This window comes from Rhinoraja longicauda, chromosome 21, assembly GCF_053455715.1.
Source record: "Rhinoraja longicauda isolate Sanriku21f chromosome 21, sRhiLon1.1, whole genome shotgun sequence".
Taxonomy (NCBI): Eukaryota; Metazoa; Chordata; class Chondrichthyes; order Rajiformes; family Arhynchobatidae; genus Rhinoraja; species Rhinoraja longicauda.
In genome coordinates, this window is record NC_135973.1 from 3,073,906 (window position 1) to 3,096,672 (window position 22,767).

The 22,767-nt window shown below is 49.4% G+C and overlaps 2 protein-coding genes across 7 annotated transcripts in view; one reads left to right on the forward strand and one right to left on the reverse strand.

Moving 5' to 3' along the window:
• Window positions 1-18,453, forward strand: part of gpr146 (G protein-coupled receptor 146) — a 70,760-nt gene extending 52,307 nt beyond the window's left edge. For 5 of the 6 annotated variants that reach the window (XM_078417607.1, XM_078417606.1, XM_078417610.1 and 2 more), the window contains one exon: window positions 10,788-18,453. In XM_078417607.1, coding sequence (XP_078273733.1) covers window positions 10,798-11,823 — 1,026 coding nt within the window. In that variant the 5' untranslated portion in view covers window positions 10,788-10,797 and the 3' untranslated portion in view covers window positions 11,824-18,453. The remainder of the gene's footprint in view (window positions 1-10,787) is intronic. The other variant, XM_078417609.1, reaches the window with a different exon arrangement.
• Window positions 1-22,767, reverse strand: part of chlsn (cholesin) — a 186,323-nt gene that overhangs the window by 67,760 nt on the left and 95,796 nt on the right. The gene's annotated exons all lie outside the window — the stretch shown is intronic.

The window sequence follows — 22,767 nt, forward strand, 5'->3', positions numbered from 1 at the left end:
AGTACTCATGGATAAGACAATAAAAAAGTTTGATAAACCAAAATAAACATTAGTGCTGAACAAAAGGTTCAAGCCCCTAGCACAACCAAGGCAATTAATTCCAGAGTTAAACAGCAGATATTTGAAAGCATTCCTGGAAGCCTAACAATTGAGAGAGTGCTTTTAGGTCTGAGCAACACACACAGATTGTTGTGCGTTAACCATTGTGAAATCCCATCACTTCCCAGAATCAACAACAAGTTCAGGATTTCCGCAGGCTTTACGTAAATGTGCGGATCCAAAGGCCTGCCACCACTGAGACAATGACAGGCGGGAGAGTGTGAGCCAGCTACAGCCTTCCTGTGGAGTTCAAGGTTTCAAGGAGTTATGGTCACATGTACCAGTTAAGGGACAGTGAAATCTGAGTTACCATACAGCCATACTAAGTGAAAAGCAACAAGACACACAGCCACATAATAGTTAACATAAACATCCACCACAGTCAGATGGGTCTCGACCCGAAACGTCACCCATTCCTTCTCTCCTGAGATGCTGCCTGACCCGCTGAGTTACTCCAGCATTTTGTGAAATAAATACCTTCGATTTGTACCAGCATCTGCAGTTATTTTCTTACACAGTGGATTCCACATTCCTCACTGTGATGGAAGGCAATAAAGTCCAGTCTTCTTCCTGCAGAGACACAGGGAGATCCGGCTACTGGAGGTAGGCACAAAATGTTGGAGTAACTCAGTGGGTCAGGCAGCATCTCGGGAGAGAAGGAATGGGTGACGTTTCGGGTCGAGACAGGTCAGAAGGGTCTGAAGAAGGGTCTCGACCCGAAACTTCACCCATTCCTTCTCTCCCGAGATGCTGCCTGACTCACTGAGTTACTCCAACATTTTGTGTCTACCTTCGATTTAAACCAGCATCTGCAGTTTTTTTCCTACTCAGTCTACTGGAGTTCAGTGTGGAGACAGAGGGAGATCAGTCTACTGGAGTTCAGTGTGGAGACAGAGGGAGATCAGTCTACTGGAGTTCAGTGGGGAGACAGGGAGATCAGTCTACTGGAGTTCAGTGTGGAGACAGGGAGATCAGTCTACTGGAGTTCAGTGTGGAGACAGAGGGAGATCAGTCTACTGGAGTTCAGTGGGGAGACAGGGAGATCAGTCTACTGGAGTTCAGTGTGGAGACAGGGAGATCAGTCTACTGGAGTTCAGTGTGGAGACAGAGGGAGATCAGTCTACTGGAGTTCAGTGGGGAGACAGGGAGATCAGTCTACTGGAGTTCAGTGTGGAGACAGGGAGATCAGTCTACTGGAGTTCAGTGTGGAGACAGAGGGAGATCAGTCTACTGGAGTTCAGCGTGGAGACAGAGGGAGCTCGACCTAAGGGCATGATTCTCACTTCTCCTTTCCCCACTTACAAAAGTACACGCCAAGTGTGTGGGAAAGATCGGCAGATGCTGGCTCAAACCGAAGATAGACACAAAAAGTTGGGGTAACTCAGTGGGTCATCTCTGGAGAAAAGGAATAGGTGACAGAGACGCTGTCTGACCCACTGAGTTACTGTGGCTTTTTGTGTCTATCTGCGACTTATTCCCCATAGCAACCCGTTCACACACATAGAAACATAGAAAATAGGTGCAGGAGTAGGCCATTCGGCCCTTCGAGCCTGTACGCACCGCCATTCAATATGATCATGGCTGATCATCCAACTCAGTATCCCGTACCTGCCTTCTCTCCATACCCCCCTGATCTCTTTAGCCACAAGGGCCACATCTAACTCCCTCTTAAATATAGCCAATGAACTGGCCTCAACTACCTTCTGTGGCAGAGAATTCAGAAGACGTGGGGGCAGAATTAGGCCATTCGGCCCATCAAATCTGCTCCGCCGTTAGACCATTGCTGATCTATTTCCCCCTGTCAACCCCATTCTCCTACATTACTCCCCGTTACCTTTTGACCCCCTTTCTAATCAAGAACTATCAATCTCTGCTTTTAAAATACCCGATGACTTGGCCTCCACAGCCTTCTGCGGCAATGAATCCCACAGATTCACCACCCTCTGGCTAAAGAAATTCCTCCTCATCTCCTTTCGAAAAGTACGGTCCTTTTATTCTAAGGCAGTGCCCTCTGGTCCTAGACTCTCCCACTAGTGGAAACATCCTCTCAACAACTACTCTATCCATGCCTTTCTAGGGTTGCCAACCTCCTCCCTCCCGAATAAGGGACAAAGGGTGACGTCGCCGCCCCCGCGCCCCACATGACCTCACCCAGCCAGCGGCCACGTGCCCCCGCTCCACCAATGGCGGCCGCCATTGGTGGAGCGGGAGCACGTGGCCGCTGGCTGGGTGAGGTCACGTGGGGCGCGGGGTGGTGACCTCACCCTTTGTCCCTTATTTGGGTGTGAGGAAGTTGCCGCCCCTACTAATACGGGACAAAGGCGGTCCCGTACAAGAGTCGCTCCCTAACTCTCTCTGTTCCTCTTGTCGTCTTTAAGATGTCCCTTTAAACTCAAGCCATTTGACAAAATTTCTAATTAGAATTCTACCCAACTGTTATTATCAAATAGGGCGGTCACGGTGGCGCAGCGGTAGAGTTGCTGCCTTACAGTGCACACAGCACCAGAGACCCGGGTTCCATCCCGACTACGGGCGCCGTCTGTACGGAGTTTGTACGTTCTCCCCGTGACCTGTGTGGGTTTTCTCTGATATCTTCGGTTTCCTCCCGCACTCCAAAGACGTGCAGGTTTATAGGTTAATTGGCTCGGTATAAAATGTAAATTGTCACTGGTGTGTTGGATAGTATTAGTGTGCGGGGATCGCTGGTCAGTGCGGACTTGGTGGGCCGAAGGGCCTGTTTCCGCGCTGTAGCCTGGAAAGTTTTACGATGTTAAAAATTGATATAAATAAGTGTAACTGCTATAGATAATGAATTCAAGTAGTTATAAGATAACTATCTTAGTTGTGTATTCACAGGAGTACAGAGGTCCATCTGGTAGATGCTTGCCAATATTTTAAACTCGCTCATAAACCTTTCCTCAACTTAACAAATAATAGTAATTTTAATAATTGTTGCTCTGGAAATAAACTTGTTTTGGAACATGTAGCACCTGGCAGTAAGGGGTGTCTAACGATTGTGATATAAACCCGAGTCAGCCTCACCACCCCGGTTCTCTTCCACCCATATCCCTTCCTCTTGCTTCACATTTCTCGCCACTTCTCTCATCTCACGGCCTTTTGTATTCCTTTCATCTCTGGCCTTTATCCACCCATCTGCCAGTAAAATCCGCCTTACCTGTATCCACCTATCACTTGCTAAACTTTGTCCCGCCCACCACCTCTCTTCCAGCTTCTCCTCTCTTCCCATCCCTGCCATTTCAATAGGTTGGAAGAAGGGTCCCGACCCGAAACTAAACATCACCTATCCATGTTCATCAGAGATGCTGCCTGGCCCGCTGAGTTACTCCAGCACTCTGTGAAATGTCACCTATCCATGTTCTCCAGAGATGCTGCCTGACCCGCTGAGTTACTCCAGCACTCTGTGAAACGTCACCTATCCATGTTCTCCACAGATGCTGCCTGACCCGCTGAGTTACTCCAGCACTCTGTGAAACGTCACCTATCCATGTTCTCCACAGATGCTGCCTGACCCGCTGAGTTACTCCAGCACTCTGTGAAACGTCACCTATTCATGTTCTCCACAGATTCTGCCTGAACCGCTGAGTTACTCCAGCACTCTGTGTCTTTTTTGTAATGTAATACCTGTGCGATACACTTTGAGGTTTCAAAGAATGAAAGGTTTGTGAGCCAAATTTCATATTGAATAGAACTCTGCAATTTCTGTGTAACTTTTAACACGAAGACAAGTAGCCACGAGAACTTGCATTTATACAGGTGCTCCTCAACTCACAATGGGGTCACGTTCTGATAAACCCATCGCAAACCGAAAATATCGTACGTCGAAATGCATTTAATGCCCGTGATCACGTGGCCGTAAGCGCGCTGCGGGTCGCTGCCGTTGCCCAGCGTTTGCACCGTTGTGATGTCAAAGTATCGTATGTTGAAGCATCGTTAGTCGGGGAGTTCCTGTATTACATTTTAACGCATCAAGATCTTCCTCCAAAACAGCACCCATTACAACTGAACACAAAACCCTGCAGAGTATCGGGACAAGTGGCCCACAGCTGGCTCGCAGTGGTCCGTTTTAACTTCGGCCTTTGAGGGGAGAAAGGCAGAGAGAGAGATCGGCAGAGTTCAGAACCTCAATAGCTAAAAGCATGAACATCTGTAGTGGAGCCAACAAAAAAAACCAGGTGTGCAGGGAGGAACTGCAGATGCTGGTTTACACTGAAGGTAGACAGACACAAAATGTGGGACAGGCAGCATCTCTGGAGAAAACGAGTAGGTGACGTTTCGGGTCGAGACCCTTCTTCAGACTGTGTAAATAACGCGTAAATGGTTCAGTGGGACTTCGTTGTACCTTGTTACAGCAAAATTATTATTTCTGCATACTATTCAGTAAAAGTCTTACTACATGTAAACACTAACATACCCAGGTACAAGAGGGTGAGAATGGTAGATTACATTGAGGCAGTACACAAGCCTGTAAGTAAAAGCTTGTCACAGTGTCTCTGTACAGTTGACAACAATGAACTAAACTAAACCGAACTAAGTTGAATTAAACTAGTGTAAGAAAATAACTGCAGATGCTGGTACAAATTGAAGATATTTATTCACAAAATGCTGGAGTAACTCAGCGGGACAGGCAGGATCTCAGGAGAGAAGGAATGGGTGACGTTTCTGGTCGAGACCCTTCTTCAGAACCTTCTGGCACAGGGTCAACGGTACAATTAAATGTATTTGACAAGACAGCAGGTCACCTCAGCAGTAATATTCCCCCTCCCCTTACATCAGTCTGAAGAAGGGTCTCGACCTGAAACGTCACCCATTCCTTCTCTCCTGAGATGCTGCCTGACCCGCTGAGTTACTCCAGCATTTTGTGAATTAAACTAAGGTGAGTTGAACTAAAATGTACTAATCTAAACTAAATTAAACTGATTTGATCTGAACTGAACTAACTAAACAAGAAGGAAAAGGTGGGACGGAAATGTAGTTCAAACTCTACTTGAAAAACCTGCACACAATTTTCTTGATCGTGAGATACAGCATTTGGCACCAAAAGGGTTAATTTCTGAAGTTCAAAACAAAACGTTGACTGCATTTAAAAATCCTGTAACACATTCTTTGAACCAATGGAGTCAAAGTACACCTCAATCCCGTAATCATTTCTTTGGCTGGTTTGCGTTTACCTGATGGTAAGTGAAGTGAGAACATTCACAGTGTGTGGTCACCCAAGACAAAGCTGGCAACGGCTATCACTCATGTGGGGAGGAAAACACACACATACACGCCCGCACACACACACACACACACACACCAGTGCACACACACACACGCACCAGTGCACACACACACACACACACACACACCAGTGCACAAACACACATGCACAGACACACACACACCAGTGCACACACCAGTGCATGCACACACCAGTGCATGCACACACGTACACACACCAGTGCACACACACACCCACACACCAGTGCATGCACACACGTACACACACCAGTGCACACACACCCACACACACCAGTGCATACACACCAGTGCACACACACCAGTGCACACACACCGGTGCACACTCACCAGTGCACACACACCCACGCACACACCAGTGCACACACACACCAGTGCACACCCACACACACACACCAGTGCACACACACCAGTGCACACACACCCACACACACACACAGTGTGTTGCACCGAGGCTGCTAGCAATGGATGACAGTGAGATATCAGCGTTGAGGTCCCCTTGAATAACCTGCTCCTGTTCCAGGCGCTGCCCGTTTGGCCTGAACTACCCCACAGATTGCAAGGCACTGAAGGTGCAGCAACCTCCAGTCCCCTTTGCCCACCACGCCAGTGTGTTGATATGAAATGGTTTTAGCAGCAGTCGCTGCCCAGTAGACACTGCAACCTGCTCAGCATGTTTCTGCTTCAGCAAGCAAGATCATTCACATTCACTGATGTGCAGGTTTGCACAGTAACTCAGCCTGACAGCGGGCAGGAAATTGTGGCCTGGCCTTTGTCCCCTGTGAGGCCTGCCATTGTGAACGGTCTCAGACATGTTGCACAAAAGACCCGTTGGCTTGGCTTTGTTTAACGTTATCAACTGATCCCAATAACCGGTCACTCCCCCACCCAGTCATTACATTACGTTCTGTGCACTTCCACAGCTCCCTGAGGCCTGAGTGATACTTTGTTCAAAGCACAGCCTTGTTGTCACTGGTAGCTCCTGTTCCCACCACTTCCAACAGCGTAGAGCCACCACCAACATGCCCCATCTACACTAGTCCTACCTGCCCGCGTTTGGCCCATCTCCCTCTAGACCTTTCCTGTTCATGCACCTGTCCAAGGAGTACATGAGACAAGTTGGTCGGCATTAGCGTTGCCAACTGTCCCATATTAGCCAGGACATCCCATATTTTGGGCCAAAATATTGGGCCAATATTGGACAGTTGCCAACTGTCCCGTATTAGGCCCGCAGGCCGCTGTAGGCCGGGACAGTGTAGACTAACGGAGTGTGTTCAGGGAGTGGGGCAAAGTGTGTTCGCCTAACGGAGGTTGCGTAGCAACCCGCCTCCCGGCCCGGGCGGCCGCCGTTGGTGGAGCGGGAGCACGTGGCCGCTGGCTGGGTGACGTCACCTTGTCCCATATTTGGGAGTGAGATAGTTGGCAACCGTAGTCGGCATGGACGAGTTGGGCCTGTTTCCGTGCTGTCTGAGTCTACGACAGAGTGCGACTGGTAAGGCATTTTTCAATGTGAAGATTGGAAAGATAGACAGGCAGTAAACATTTGTGGTGCTAAGCGTTTTGCGTCTGGGTGGAGAAGCCATGGTTGGGTCATCATGGACAGTTTTGTGATCAACAACACTTGTCTGGTAAACTCATTGAGCTGTCTCCATGCTGGCCAGGGATGTAAGGGCAGGCAGCCACAAATAAAGAGAATGTCTCTGGGGAGATGGTTTACAGGATTACTTCACCAGCAACAAGCTAGACCACTCATTTAATAAATGCCAGATATTCTGTTAACCTTTTAATTGGGGTTTATGATTTGAAGCAGGCCGAGCTTTGTTCAGGAAGGATCTGCAGACGCTGGTTTAAACCAAAGATAGACACAAAATGCTGGAGTAACTCAGCGGGACAGGCAGCATCTCCAGAGAGAAGGAATGGGTGACGTTTCGGGTCGAGACCCTTCTTCAGACTGACGTCAAGAGAGTGGGTGGGACAGAGATAGAATGTAGTTGGAGACAGTGAGTCTGGTGGGAGAACTGGGAAGGGGGAGGGGATGGAGAGAGAGGGAAAGCAAGGACTATCCGAAGTTAGAGAAGTCAATGTTCATATCGCTGGGGTGTAAGCTATCCAAGCGAAATATGAGGTGCTGTTCCTCCAATTTGCGCTGGGCCTCACTCTGCCAATGGAGGAGGCCCAGGACAAAAAGGCCAGATTGGGAATGGGAGGGGGAGTTGAAGTGCTGAGCCACGGGGAGATCAGGTTGGTTAAGGCGGACTGAGCGGAGGTGTTCAGTGAAACGATCGCCGAGCCTGCGCTTGGTCTCGCCGATGTACAGGAGTTGACACCTGGAACAGCGGATACAGTAGATGAGGTTGGAGGAGGTGCAGGTGAACCTCTGCCTCACCTGGAAAGACTGGGTCCTTGGATGGAGTCGAGGGGGGACGTAAAGGGACAGGTGTTGCATCTGCTGCGGTTGCAGGGGAAAGTACCTGGGGAGGGGGTAGTTTGGGCAGGGAGGGACAAATTGACCAGGGAGTTGCAGCGGGAACGGTCTCTGCGGAAAGCAAAAAGGGGTGGAGATGGGAAGATATGGCCAGTGGTGGGATCCCGTTGGAGGTGACGGAAATGTTGGAGGATTATATGCTGTATGTGACGGCTGATGGGGTGGAAGGTGAGGACAAGGGGGACTCTTGTTGTGAATGGGGGGCATGGGGAGCAAGAGCGGAGCTGCGGGATGTCGAGGAGACCCTAGTGACAGCCTCATCTATAATGGAGAAGGGGAACCCCCGTTTCCTAAAGAATGAGGACATCTCCGATGATCTGGTATGGACACCTCGTCCTGGGCACAGATGCGGCGTAGAAATTGGGAGTAGGAGATAGAGTCTTTAGCCTATAAACCTGCAGGTCTTTGGAGTGTGGGAGGAAACCGGAGATCTCAGGGAAAACCCACGCAGGTCACCTGGAGAACGTACAAACTCCGTACAGACAGCGCCCGTAGTCAGGATTGAACCCGGGTCTCTGGCGCTGTGAGGCAGCAACAACTCTACCGCTGCGGCTCCTGAAAGGTTAATATCTTGTTAACCTTTTAATTGTGCTTTATGAGTTGAAACAAGTGTGTCACAGGGTCATACAGCACGGAGCAGACCCTTGAAACAGCTGGAGAATCGCAGCCTTGCATTTAAGTGATATACATGTGGACTTCTGAACTGCAAACAATGTTGTAATCTAGGAAATGTTTCCGCCTGTTTGCATGAGCAAGCTTCTGCCCACAACCTTATGACAATGACCGGGTAAGGGCGGCAGTACAGTGCAGTGGCAGAGTTGCTGCCTCACAGTGACAGAGACCTGGGTTTGATCCTGACCACGGGTGCTGTCTGCACGGAGATTCCACCTTCTCCCCGTGACCATAGTAACCAACCTCTATCAATTGGACAGAGCTGGAGAGAGAGAGAACAGAAAGCAGGAGCACTTACAGAGTGCTCCAATATAATACTCCGGGCGCGGTCTGTGCGGAGTTTGTACGTTCTCCCCGTGACCTGCGTGAGTTTTCTCTGAGATCTTCGGTTTCCCCCACACTCCAAAGACGTGCAGGTTTGTCGGCTAATTGGCTTGGTGTAAATGTAAAATATTCCCTAGTGTGTGTGTGGGATAGTGTTAGTGTGCAGGGATCGCTGGTCGGCACGGAATCGGTGGGCCGAAGGGCCTGTTTCCGCACTGTATCTCTAAACTAAACTAAACTAAAGAAGCTGTGAGAAGAGTGAGAAAGATGCTTCATTTCTCTTTTAACATAACATAACATAACATAACAACACTTTATTGTCATTCGGCACAACACCGAACGAAATTTCAGCTGTCACAAGACAGCAAAAAAGAAAAAAAAACACAGGACACACGACCCCAACACAAACATCCATCACAGTGACTCCAAACACCCGCTCACTGTGATGGAGGCAACAAAACTTCCCCTCTCTTCCCCCCGCACCCACGGACAGGCAGCTCGACCCCTACCGAAGCAACCGACACGCACAGCCCCCGCAAGAGGATGGAAGGCCCCGCGGCCGAGCCGCCCCGGGCACCGAAACCTCCCGCGGCCGCACCGGGCGATGTTAAGTCCAGCGGCCGAGCCGCACCGGGCACTGAAACGTCCCGCGGCCGAGCCGCACCGGGCAATGTTAAGTCCAGCGGCCGAGCCGCACCGGGCACCGAAACGTCCCGCGGCTGAGCCGCACCGGGCACCGAAACATCCCGCAGCCGAGCCGCACCGGGCGATGGAAGGCCCCGCGGGCGAGCTGCGCCCCGGGGAAGAGACCTAATAAAAGAAAGGTTTCCCCCGCCCCACCCCACACCCACACCCCACACCCCCACCACACATACACAGCCAAAAACAGAAACAAAAACCATCCCAACACCGACACAAACAAAAAAAAAGAAAAAAAGACAACAGACTGCCAGAGAGCCGCAGCCGTTAGGCGCAGCCAACTCCTCCCACTTTTAATTTCACAGTCAAATAATGGAGGTGGGATATGTGGGATATGCACATCTTGTATGTGACTTGACTTGACTTGACCAGTTTATTTCTGAACTTTCAATCAAAACAGTTGCTAAACCTTCAGCGAGGCAGCTGAAAGACTCCAGTATTTGTGCACTGTGTTTCACACACTGTGGACACATTCCTCAATAGTTGTGCTACTATATTAGGCAATCCTTAAGTATCTGTTTTTGACATTTTTTATTCATACATGGGATGGAGATGTTGCTGCCAAGGCCAGTATTGAGTAAACCCAAAATGCCAGCGATGCTGCACACAATGTGCTGGAGTAACTCAGTGGGTCAGGCGGCATCTGTGGAGAACATGGATAGGTGACGTTTCACAGAGTGCTGGAGTAACTCAGCAGGTCAGGCAGCATCTGTGGAGAACATGGATGGGTGACGTTTCACAGAGTGCTGGAGTAACTCAGCGGGTCAGGCAGCATCTGTGGAGAACATGGATAGGTGACGTTTCACAGAGTGCTGGAGTAACTCAGCAGGTCAGGCAGCACCTGTGGAGAACATGGATAGGTGAGGTTTCACAGAGTGCTGGAGTAACTCAGCATCTCTGAAGAAAAGGAATAGGTGACGTTTCAGGACCCTTCTTCCCATCTGAAACGTCACCTGTTCTTTATCTCCAGAGATGCTGCCAGATCTGCTGAGTTACTAGAGCACTTTGTGTGTCTGTTGCTCAAGATTCCAGCTTCTGGTTTCTGGCAAAAGATGTCTCTGTTTTGTGTCACACCTCAACCCAAAGGTTGAGGAGAGAACTGCAGGTGCTGGTTTAAATTGAAGGTAGACACAAAATGCTGGAGTAACTCAACTGGTCAGGCAGCATCTCTGGAGAGAAGGAACGGGTGACGTTTTGGGTCGAGACCCTTCTTCAGATTTCTAAGTGTGATTTGTCTTTGTGTTTGCAGGCAGGCCTGGATGAAGGCGAGTGAAGGGGGCAGGATGTGGAGCTGTGCGGGTGCCAATGGCACGGTGGGTGGCCTGGACCAGCAGTTGTGCTACGACCTGGAGCTGGTCCTGTTTGTCCTGTCCGTAGTGTACCTGATCATCTGCTTCCCCTTCAGCATCTGCTACAACTCCCTGCTGGTCCTCGTCAACCTCTACAACAAGCCGTCCATGACCATGCCCGACGTGTACTTTGTCAACATGGCCGTCGCTGGCCTGATCCTCAGCCTGGTGGCCCTGGTCCAGCTGCTGGGCCCTGACAACCCGCAGTGGGCCGTGTGGAGCTTCAACAGGGAGGTGTACATCACCCTGCTGATACTCTTCAACATCTCCGCCCTGGTCACCATGTACTCCACCACGCTGCTCTGCTTGGACTACTACATCGAGCAGGCCCTGCCACGGACCTACATGTCCAGCGTCTACAACACCAAGCATGTGTGCGGCTTCGTCTGGGGCGGGGCGGTCCTCACCAGCTTCTCCTCTCTGCTTCTTTACGTCTGCAGCCACGTGCCCAAGATCATCGAGTGCTCGAAGATACAGAATAAAGAGGTGGCGGACACCATCATGGTGTTCATCGGCTTCTTTGTGCCGGCCGGCGCGGTCCTCTACGCCTTGATATTGATATTCCGCATTCGGAACCAGTCCACCCCTCTTGACCAGGACGTGGCCAGGCCTGACCCTTCCATCCACTCGCTCCTGGTGGCCACGGCCTGTACGCACCTGGTGCTGTGGGCCCCGTATTACGTCACGCTGCTGGTGCACATCGCCTACAGGCCGAGGGGAGCGGACCTGGTGAGCCGGTATCACGTCTACTACTTTGTCAACGGCCTGTCCAAGCTGTTGGCCTACTCCTGCAGCTTTGTGGTGCCTCTGCTCTACACCTACATGCACAGGAACTTCACCAGCAAGCTCAGGCAGCTGGTGCGGAGGCTGGATTGTCAGACTGAGGGTTGCTCAGACCAACAGATGGAGAGGCAGCCACAGGTCGTACTGAGCTGAGGTAGGTACGGCCTGTGGCCAAGAGCAGCATCGTGCCTACCAGTGCCGAGGCCCAGCAGGCGAATAAAGGCCCCAAATCAATCCCCAGTAGAAAATCACACTGGCTTTTACTAACCAACCCTTTCAGCTAACCCCGGTAATTGGAATATGTTGTCAGAGGTTCACTGACGTCACAGGTTGCGTCTACATCTTCGTTGGACGGTACGGCGGCGCTGCCTCACGGCGCCAGAGACCCGGGTTCGATCCTGACCTCGGGTGCTGTCTGTGCGTGTGTGTGGAGTTTGCACCAAAGATACCAGAGCAGAGCAAGATAGACCACTCGACCCTAAAAACCGTAGTATGTCACGGCGCCATTTTAGTCGGCAGAAACCCCCTCATCCTCCTGCACTCCAAGTCCTAGCCCTGCCCAACCTCTCCCTGTAGCTCAGGCCCTCGAGTCCTGGCAACGTCCTCGTAAACCTTCTCTGTATTCTTTCCAACTTCAGGACATCCTTCCGATCGCAGGGTGACCAAATCTGAACGCAATACTCCATATGCGGCCTCACCAACGCCTCGTACAACTGTAGCACAACATCCCAACTTCTATACTTAATACCTTTATCACTTTGACCCCAAGATACTAGAGCAGAGCAAGATAGACTACTCGACCCTAAAAACCGTAGTATGTCTGTAAATTTCCCCGGTGTGGGACGAATAAAGGAATATATTATTATTATTATTATGTCAAGGTGCCATTTTAGTAGGCAGAAACTTGCAGAAACGTTTAAAAAGAAAAATAACAAAAATCTGTGAATTGATAGACGAGATACATTCTGCATTTTAATGGTATCATCACACATACTGTTCCCCCATAACACTGATCACACTGCGAGAGGCGTAGCGAATGTCGGGTTTTGCCTACTAAAATGGCGGACTTTACGCTCCTTTGCGTACTACACTTCAGTATAGGCGATTTCGACGGAGTGGTCCATCTTGCTCCTCTAGTATCTTTGGTTTGCACGTTCTCCCTGTGACTGCGTGGGTTTCCTCTGGGTGCTCCGGTTTCCTGCCACATCCCAAAGTCGTGCGGGTTTATTGTAGGTTAATCGGCCCCTCTGTAAACTGCCCCCCAGTGTGTGGGGAGCGGATGAGAAAGTGGGATAACATAGGACTAGTGTGAATGGGCGATCGATGGTCGGCATGGACTCGATGGGCCGAACGGCCTGCTTCCATGCCGTACCTTGCCCCTAGGGTGTAGGGAGTGGATGAGAAAGTGGGATAACATGTAACTAGTGTGTCAATGGGTGATCGATGGGCGGCGTGGACTCGGTGGGCCGAAGGGCCCGTTTCCGTGCTGGACGTTTCAATTCAAGGCCGAATGAATGGCAAACTGTGAAAAGAAACCTTCAAAAAGTTTGTAGTTAGACACAAAATGCTGGAGTAACTCAGCGGGTCAGGCAGCATCTCGGGAGAGAAGGAATGGGTGACGTTTCGGGTCGAGACCCTTCTTCAGACTGATGTCAGGGGAGGGGGCTCCAGTCTGCAGAAGGGTCTCGACCCGAGACGTCACCCATTCCTTCTCTCCTGAGATGCTGCTTGACCCCGCTGAGTTACGCCACCATTTTGTGTCTACCTTCGATTTTAACCAGCATCTGCAGGTTTTATTTCCCCCGATTCAAAACGTTTGTACTGATTAAAACTGAATTAAAGCCTTTTCTTGGGTGAGCAACCAGCAAAACTGACTGTGGACAGGGTTTGAATCCTGATCTCGTCTGCACGCTCCAACACCAGCTGACAAGCCTCAGAGGCCAAACACGTGCCTTCGATAGACCAATTGGATAATCCAAGCTGTGAAGTCAACCCACTGTTCCGAATGTTACTCAACACAAAAGAAAAACGACCAAATGAATGATCTCTCTATGCATTTTGGAAGGACCCTCCATCACAACATCCACAACTGATTTTCTTCCCCAAAGGTCAATGTTTGAATTGCCTGTCCTGACTTAGACACACATCCGGTCACCACTGACACAGGAGGGAGAGATCTCTCCACTGTGCTAATCCTTCCGAACCAACCATTATCATCGTTAGCTGCGGTCAGCTTCGCAAACGGACCGAGTCACCACCACTAACTGCTTGTATTTTACCTCTTAAAACGTGCGGCATCGTTAACTAATTTGCATCACCATTGTTTTGATTTCGTCGACCGAAACGTAATTGCACAACTTAGTTGGATCACACACAGCAGTCTCAAATAGTCCTCTGCTATTTATTGCCTTCACTTTGTAAGTAAATAAAGATATATCTGAGAAATTACAACATGGGAGCGTTGCTTATGCAGATGTCGTTCATTCACTATCGTCCAAGAGGTGAAGGGAGGGAGGGGTGATCATACAGAGGTGTGTAAAATCATGAGGGGAATGTATTGAAAAGAGAGTTAGATACAGCTCTAGGGGCTAGCGGAATCAAGCGATATGGGGAGAAGGCAGGTACGGGTTACTGATTGTGGACGATCAGCCATGATCACAATGAATGGCGGTGCTGGCTCGAAGGGCTAAATGGCCTCCTCCTGCACCTATTTTCTATGTTTCTAATAGACAGGGTAGATGCACAGAGTCTTTTACCCAGAGTTGGGGAATCAAGAACCAGAGGACATAGGTTTAAGATGAGCGGGGAAAGATTTACAAGGAACCCGAGGGGCAACGTTTCCAAAGGGTGGTGGGTGTATGGAACGAGCTGCAGGAGGAGGTAACTGAGGCAGGCATAATAACAACGTCTAAAAGACACTTGGACAGATGCACGGTTAGGAAAGGTTTGGAGAGATAGTGTCCAAATGTGGGCAAATTGGACTAGCTGAGATGGGGCATCTGGGTTGGCATGGACGAGATGGGCCGAAGGGCCTGTTACCCTGCTGTACGACTCCACGACTCTATTTCACACTTGTTATTCAAAACAATTTGCTTTCAAAGCCTCTCCCTTCCAGTCACAAACTGGCAGATTAAAATTACACAGGAGTGGTGGTGGGGTAGAGATCTGACAACCAACCAGGGCGGTCACGGTGGCACAGCGGTAGAGTAGCTGCCTTACAGCGAATGCAGCGTCGGAGACCCGGGTTCCATCCCGACTACGGGCGCCGTCTGTACGGATCTTTGCACGTTCTCCCAATGACCCGCGTGGGTTTTCTCCGAGATCTTCGGTTTCCTCCACACTCCAAAGACATGCAGGTTTATAGGCTAAAGACTCTATCTCCTACTCCCAATTTCTACGCCGCATCTGCGCCCAGGATGAGGTGTTCCATACCAGATCATCGGAGATGTCCTCATTCTTTAGGTTCCCCTTCTCCATTATAGATGAGGCTCTCACTAGGGTCTCCTCGATATCCCGCAGCTCCGCTCTTGCTCCCCATGCCCCCCATTCACAACAAGAGTCCCCCTTGTCCTCACCTTCCACCCCATCAGCCGTCACATACAGCATATAATCCTCCAACATTTCTGTCACCTCCAACGGGATCCCACCACTGGCCATATCTTCCCATCTCCACCCCTTTTTGCTTTCCGCAGAGACCGTTCCCGCTGCAACTCCCTGGTCAATTTGTCCCTCCCTGCCCAAACTACCCCCTCCCCAGGTACTTTCCCCTGCAACCGCAGCAGATGCAACACCTGTCCCTTTACGTCCCCCCTCGACTCCATCCAAGGACCCAGTCTGCAGGTTTGTAGGTTAATTGACTTGGTAAATGTAAACATGGTCCCTAGTGGGTGTAGGATAGTGTTAATGTGCGAGGATCGCTGGTCGGCGCGGACCCGATGGGCCGAAGGGCCTGTTTCCGCGCTGTATCTCTAAACTATACGAGACAGCGGTCCTGATCCATCATCCACCTCACTGGAGACCCTCGGACCATCTTTAATCGGACTTTACTGGACTTTATCGTGCACTAAACATGATCCTCTTTATCCTGTATCTGTACACTGTTCGATTTGTAATCATGTATAGTCTTCCCACTGACTGGATAGCATGCAACAAAAAAGCTTTTCACTGTACCTCGGTACACGTGACAATAAACTAAATTAAACTTAGGACAGATAGAAAGCATCAGAGGCGACAACAACAAATTGAATTTATAAAGTTCCTACAATGTTGCCAAACTTATCGGAAGGTAAACATGACTGAAGAAGGGTCTCGACCCCGAAACGTCACCCATTCCTTCTCCCCAGAGATGCCGCCTGTCCCGTTGAGTTACTCCAGCATTTTATCTCTATCTTCGGTTTAAACCAGCATCTGCAGTTCCTTCCTACACAAGACAAAGAGTCTGAAGAAGACTCTCGAACCGAAACGTCACCCATTCCTTCTCTCCAGAGATGCTGACTGTCCCGCTGAGTTACTGCAGCTTTTTGTGTCTATCAAAGGTTCTTAGTTGAGTTTATTGTCACGTGTACCGAGGTACAGTGAAAGGCTTTGACTGCGTGCTATCCAGTCAGCGGAAAGACAATAGGGAGGAATGATGGAGGTGCAGGAGGAAGTTGGTGTGAAACTCTCTTAAATTGGTCTGAAATTTGGTAAATTTGTTATTTAAATAGATTGCGGAGGTACTCCTCCATTCAGATGGTGCTGAGTCCGATGTCTAACCTCTAGACCGGGTGTTTGACGGGCACAATTATCAGGCAGCGACCGGTAATCCGGGAAATTATTACACCATAATCTGTTCATCGAATTACAAACAGGCTTGTCCACCGACAACATGTCAGAGCTTTATCTAGCACGCTGTAAAACAGTCGGTGTTCATGACCCTTTCCATCTGTAAGCCCCATGACTACGTTGTAACCGAGCGGAAATCATCATCTCTCAGAGAGCAACAACACACTGGTTGAATCGCGTGCATAAGGCTTTATTGGGCGGTCACGGTGGTGCAGCGGTAGAGTTGCCGCCTTACAACGAATGCAGCGCCGGAGACCCGGGTTCGATCCCGACTAAGGGTGCTGTCTGTACGGAGTTTGTACGTTCTCCCCGTGACCTACGTGGGTTTTCTCCGAGATCTTCGGTTTCCTCCCACACTCCAAAGATGTGCAGGTTTGTAGGTTAATTGGCTCGGTAAATGTAAAAATTGTCCCTAGTGTGTGTAGGATAGTTGCACTCAGGACCGGGTTTTTGCACTAATATTGGGGTATTTAATGGGTTTTTTGCTTTGTTATGTTATCTATGAGTATTGTCCTTACAGGCCTGTTATGCTGCTGCAAGTAAGAATTTCATTGTTCTGTTTTCAGTACAAATGGCAATTAAACGCTCTCTACTCCCTTGATTCTTGGAACTGTTTATCTGACATTTTATATATAAGTGAGCGTTCTGTCACGGAAAGTTATTTTGAGAACTATAAGACATGTGATTATTCAGCCACAAGAAACAGCTTTAGTCCGGTGTCCCAAGAATGTCAGTGGGTGGGACGAGCAGAGAGCTCATTGTGACTGCACCATTTCACTACGCTGGAGCAGTGAGGTTTAACCAACGTTGGAACGTATAAGACTCATTGTTTTCTCGTTTCCAGCAAAGTTTACACAATTGCCCGTCCTGTGTGTGTCCGGCGTGTAATTGCATTTACTGGAATCTTCAATCAATCTGCACTGAATGTTTTTATCTGAATGTTTCACAATGGGACGTATCCCGCCCTCATTAAGGGACGCATTTATACAGCACCCTTTGTCACTTCAAAGTAGGCAAAGTGTATAAAATCATGTGGGGAACAGAAAGGGTGTGCAAACTCTGATTCTGAAGAAGGATCCTGACCTGAAACGTCACCTATCCATGTTCTCCAGAGATGCTGCCTGACCCGCTGAGTTACACACTCTTGACTCCTGGTTATTAACATCAAGGGCGGACACGGTGGCGCAGTGGTAGAGTTGCTGCCTTACAGCGTTTGCAGCGCCGGAAATCTGGGTTTGATCCCGACTACGGGTGCCGTCTGTACGGAGTTTGTACGTTCTCCCCGTGACCTGTGTGGGTTTTTCCGAGATCCTAGGTTTCCTCCCACACTCCAAAGAAGTACAGGTTTTTAGGTTAATTGGCTTGGTATCAATGTAAAATTGTCCCTAGTGGGTGTAGGATAGTGTTAGTGCGCGGGGATCGCTGGGCGGCGCGGACTCAGTGGGCCGAAGGGCCTGTTTCCGTGCTTTATCTCTAAACTGAACTAAAGTCCACGCAGACTATCGATCACCCGTTCACACTAGTTCTATATTACCCCACTTTCTCATCCATTCCCGACACACTGGGGGCAATTGACCTACAAAGCCGCTCCCCCTGTTAACCCACTATAACGGAGGACCTCGATCAATTCACCCTGCGACTATCTTGACCTCACTCTATCACCAGTGTTCCCATTGCGGATGTAGCGGCCATTTGTGTTCGTATTAGCTGTTTAGCATGTCATATTATTTTGTATCTTGCTGTATTATGTTTTGACATTTGGGGGTTGTCGTGAGATGAATATATATATGAGCATAACGTACTGGGAGGAGCCAGAACGAGGTACAGTATGGGCATGCAGAGACGGGATGCTCAAACGTGGAGAAGCTATGGCGAGATACAGTTCGTACCAGTTCTATGACGGGAGAAATACAAATCTGTTTGTATTACTACTTCAATAAACGACTAATTAAACTGAAACGTCGTGAAGATCACTCTGTTGTCGATCTGCGTCACGATCGATCACTCCAGCCTCCGTGAAATGGTGGTAAGCGGAGAGGACTTTATTGTAAGGACTGAAGTTCCTTTGTCCATGGAACTGACGCGCTGCAATGCTGAGAACTATCATCTGCATTCTGGATCTTCCCCTTTGCTCCACCTATTGTAGGAGTTTGACTTGACCGTAGTTATGTACAGTATTATCTGGCCTGATTGGACAGCATGCGAGACAAAGCTTTCCACCGTACCACGAAGGCACACGTGGCAATAACAAACCTGAATCTAAAATAGGTTTTCAATTCTTCCCATCTCCCCGTCCTTTGCATCAAACATTCAGACAGTGCCGTCGATATCATAATTCAACGCTTGAGAAGTTTTCTCTTCACCCTTTTCTGAATCTTATACTTTAATTTAGTTTAGTTTAGAGATACAGCGCGGAAACAGGCCTTTCGGCCCACTGAGTCCGCGCCGACCAGCGATCCCCGCACATTAACACTCTCCTACTCTGGTGACATTTTTTACATTTACGCCAAGCTAATTAACCTACAAACCTGTATGTCTATGTAGTGTGGGTTGAAACCAGTTCTTGGAGAAAACCCACGCAGGTCACGGGGAGAATTTACAAACTCCATACAGACAGCACCTGTAGTCGGGATCGAACCCAGGTCTCTGGCGCTGTAAGTGCTGTAAGGTAGCAACTCTACTGCTGCGCCACCGTGCCACATGTTTCATTCAATGGTTCAATGATGCTTTTATTGTCACATGTGCAAATGGTGAAGCGTTGAAAATACAGTCTGAAGAATGTTGATCCGTAAGGTCACCACCCGTTCCTTCTCTCCAGAGAATCTGCCTGTCCCGCTGAGTTAATCCTGCCTTTTGTGCCTATCTTCAGTGAAATTATTTTTATTACATACAGTCTATAAAGTATTCCCATACCCAAGCACATCCTCGATTAGCGAATGTACAAAAATAGTCTACTGAGGCGGCCGTATGCAAGGAGGGTTGGTGCGAGGGTTGCCAACTTCCTCACTCCCAAATACGGGACAAGGTGACGTCACCGCCCCACGCCCCATGTGACCTCACCCAGCCAGCGGCCACGTGCTTCCGCTCCACCAATGGCGGCCGCCGGGTCGGGAGGCAGGTTGCCACGCAACCTCCATTCGGCTGCGCCCGGGCCCCCAGACCTAGATTGTCCGGGCCTACAGCGTCCGGGCCTACAGCGTCCGGGCCTACAGCATCCGGGCCTACAGCATCCGGGCTTACAGCGTCCGGACCTACACTGTCCGTTGCTAAAATGTCGGAAACCTAGAGTGTCGGGACCTAAACTGTCGGGACCTACACCTTTGGGACCTACAGCGTTGGGGCCTACAATGTCGAGGCCTGCAGTGTCCGGGCCTACAGCGCCCCCCTGGGCCTAATACAGGAGCAGTCCCGTACAGGACAAAATAATTTAGCCCAAAATACGGGATGTCCTGGTTAATGCGGGACAGTTGGCGACCATATTTGGTGCCATTTTCAAAGTTCAGTCCGCACTCTAGTTCTTATGAGACCTTACCTTACATATGAATCTGCTAAATAAGAATTCTTGCACCTAGTAACGTTTGCCAAATGAAAAGCAAGAAAAATCGGTATTGCAGCACAAGAATAAAAGAGGTGCTACATGCATATATATTTGAGAATTAAACAAGGCTGAGAGGCTTTGAAGTTGCTAACAGATGAACCCCAGTTCATAACAGGAAGGAACCAAATTCCTTTGAAGTGCGTGAGGAGCTGAATTAGCTTTGAAGGGTGTAAGAAACGGCCAAGGAAATCTACCCATCGAGATTGGTGGGGCGCAAATAAGGTGCACGCCCAAGTTCAAAACCAAGAAACCATAATGAAGCAGTAATCTACTGCCGTTTTAACGGTGCAGTGTGTAAACACTGGGAAAATAGATCCCTTCAGCAAATAAAGTAGGCAATTACTTCAGATGCAAGCAAAGTACACACGAATTAAACATGAAAATGTTGGAGCCAGACTCGTGTGATCTCTGGAGGAGACAGAAGCATCATTTACACCAGCCATGGGCAGTCCGACCACACTGTCTGATCTCAACGAGCTTTCAATATAACTACCGACACTCTACAATGGTCAGCACTCATTTCACCGAAACAGAAACACGTTTGACAGTTTCACAATAAACTTACTTTTGGAGGTATACACAAAATGCTGGAGTAACTCAGCGGGTCAGGCAGCATCTCTGGAGAGAAGGAATGGGTGACGTTTCGAGACCCGAAACGTCACCCATTCCTTCTCTCCAGAGATGCTGCCTGACCTGTTGAGTTACTCCAGCATTTTGTGTCTGCCTTCGGTTTAAACCAGCATCTGCAGTTCTTTCTTTTGTCTAGTTTTTCCAATGCAATTAAATTGTCCCTCAATAAAATACAGTGCAGAAATGTCATAGCAAACAAGCAGAGCTGCTGCCTCAGAGCGCCAGAGACCCGTGATCAACCCTGACCTCAAGTGCTGTCTGTGTGGAGTTTGCACGTTCTCCCCAGTTTTCTCCGATGTCCCAGTTTTCTCCCACCTCCCAAAGAGGCGTGGAATTGTAGGTGAAATGGCTTCTGCAAATCCCCCCCAATGTGCAGGGAGTGGATGAGAAGGTGGGAGAACATAGAACTCGTGTGAACGAGTAATCCGTGGTCTACGGAGAACATGGATAGGTGATGTTTTGGGTCTGAAGAAGGGCCCTGACCCAAAACGTCACCTCCCCTTGTTCTCCAGAGATGCTGCCTGACCCGCTGAGTTACTCCAGCACTCTGAAACGTCACCTATCCATGTTCTCCAGAGATGCTGCCTGACCCGGTGAGCTACTCCAGCACTCTGTGTCTTTTGCACTCGTATTGAATTACTTGTTGCAGTGAAAGAGGATAATGACACATCGTGATTGCATTTACTGATGTAACATGAATAAAATTTGGTTTTGTATATTCAGGTCTCTAACAGTATCTACTTTCAGTAATTGAGTTATGAAAAGCAGTCATTTTCAACAGCCGTGCCTGAAAATAAGTCAATCATTATAATATTTCAACAGACACACAGCTTTATCAAAGGACTCGAGTTCCAAAGCAGAAATGGATCATCTCAACTTACAAGTGCACTTCAAAAGGACAAAACAGCTTCCATTCATTTTGTGTCTTTCACAACTCTGCATTACAAGCACTTCACAGCCCAGAGTACAGCAGAACAGGGTATCTCTTCCCTTGTACGCTGCACGGCACATCATTCCCTCTCAAACAGGGGGGAGATGAAGGACTGGTTAATCTGGTGGCGCAGCGGTAGAGTTGCCGCCTTACAGCGAATGCAGCGCCGGAGACCCGGGTTCCATCACGACTACGGGTGCTGTCTGTGCGGAGTTTGTACGTTCTCCCCGTGACCTGCGTGGGTTTTCTCCGAGATCTTCGGTTTCTTCCCACATTCCAAAGACGTGCAGGTTTGCCGGTTAATTGGCTTGGTAAATGTAAAAATTGTCCCCAGTGGGTGTAGGATAGTGTTAGTGTGCGGGGATCGCTGGTCGGCGCGGACCCGCTGTTTCCGCGCTGTATCTCTAAAGTAAACTAGACTAAGTGAACTATGTGATAGGTCAAAGGCAGACCCAACATGCTGGAGTAACTCAGCAGGACAGGCAGCATCTCTGGAGAGAAGCAATGGGAGACATTTTGGGTCGAGACCCTTCCTCAGACATATAATGTATACTGGACCAAGTTGACCCGTTGGGCCCAAACCTCTCCTACATTGGTGCAGCACCCTCCCCTCTCCCCCTCCCCCTCCTCCTCCCCTCCCTCCCTCCCCACTTCCCCTACCCTCCTCCCCCCTCCCCTCCCCCCGCCCTTCTCCCCTACCCTCCTCCCCCTCCCCTCCCCCTCCCTCCTTCCCTCCCTCCTTCCCTCCCTCCTCTCGCCCTCCCTTCTCCCCTCTTCCCCTCCCCCCACTCCATCCCCCTCAACCCCCCCTTATCCTCCCTCCTTCCCCTCCCTCCCTAGGGGATAGATTTAAACTTTAAAATGTGAATGATTTAAAAACTATAACACCGATTTCAATGAAACTTCTTCCATTGGCACCAAAGGGACGATGGGGAGTAAGGTGGGCCTAAAATTGTTGCGCTATCGTGTAATGCTTTGGCTGTAGTTCAGGAACAAACAAACGAGAGTTTTAGTATATAGATATATATAATATATATATATATATAGATCAGACAGATAATAAAGTGAGAGGTCACCAGACCCCACAGGTGGAATGAGAAACATCAACTCATTT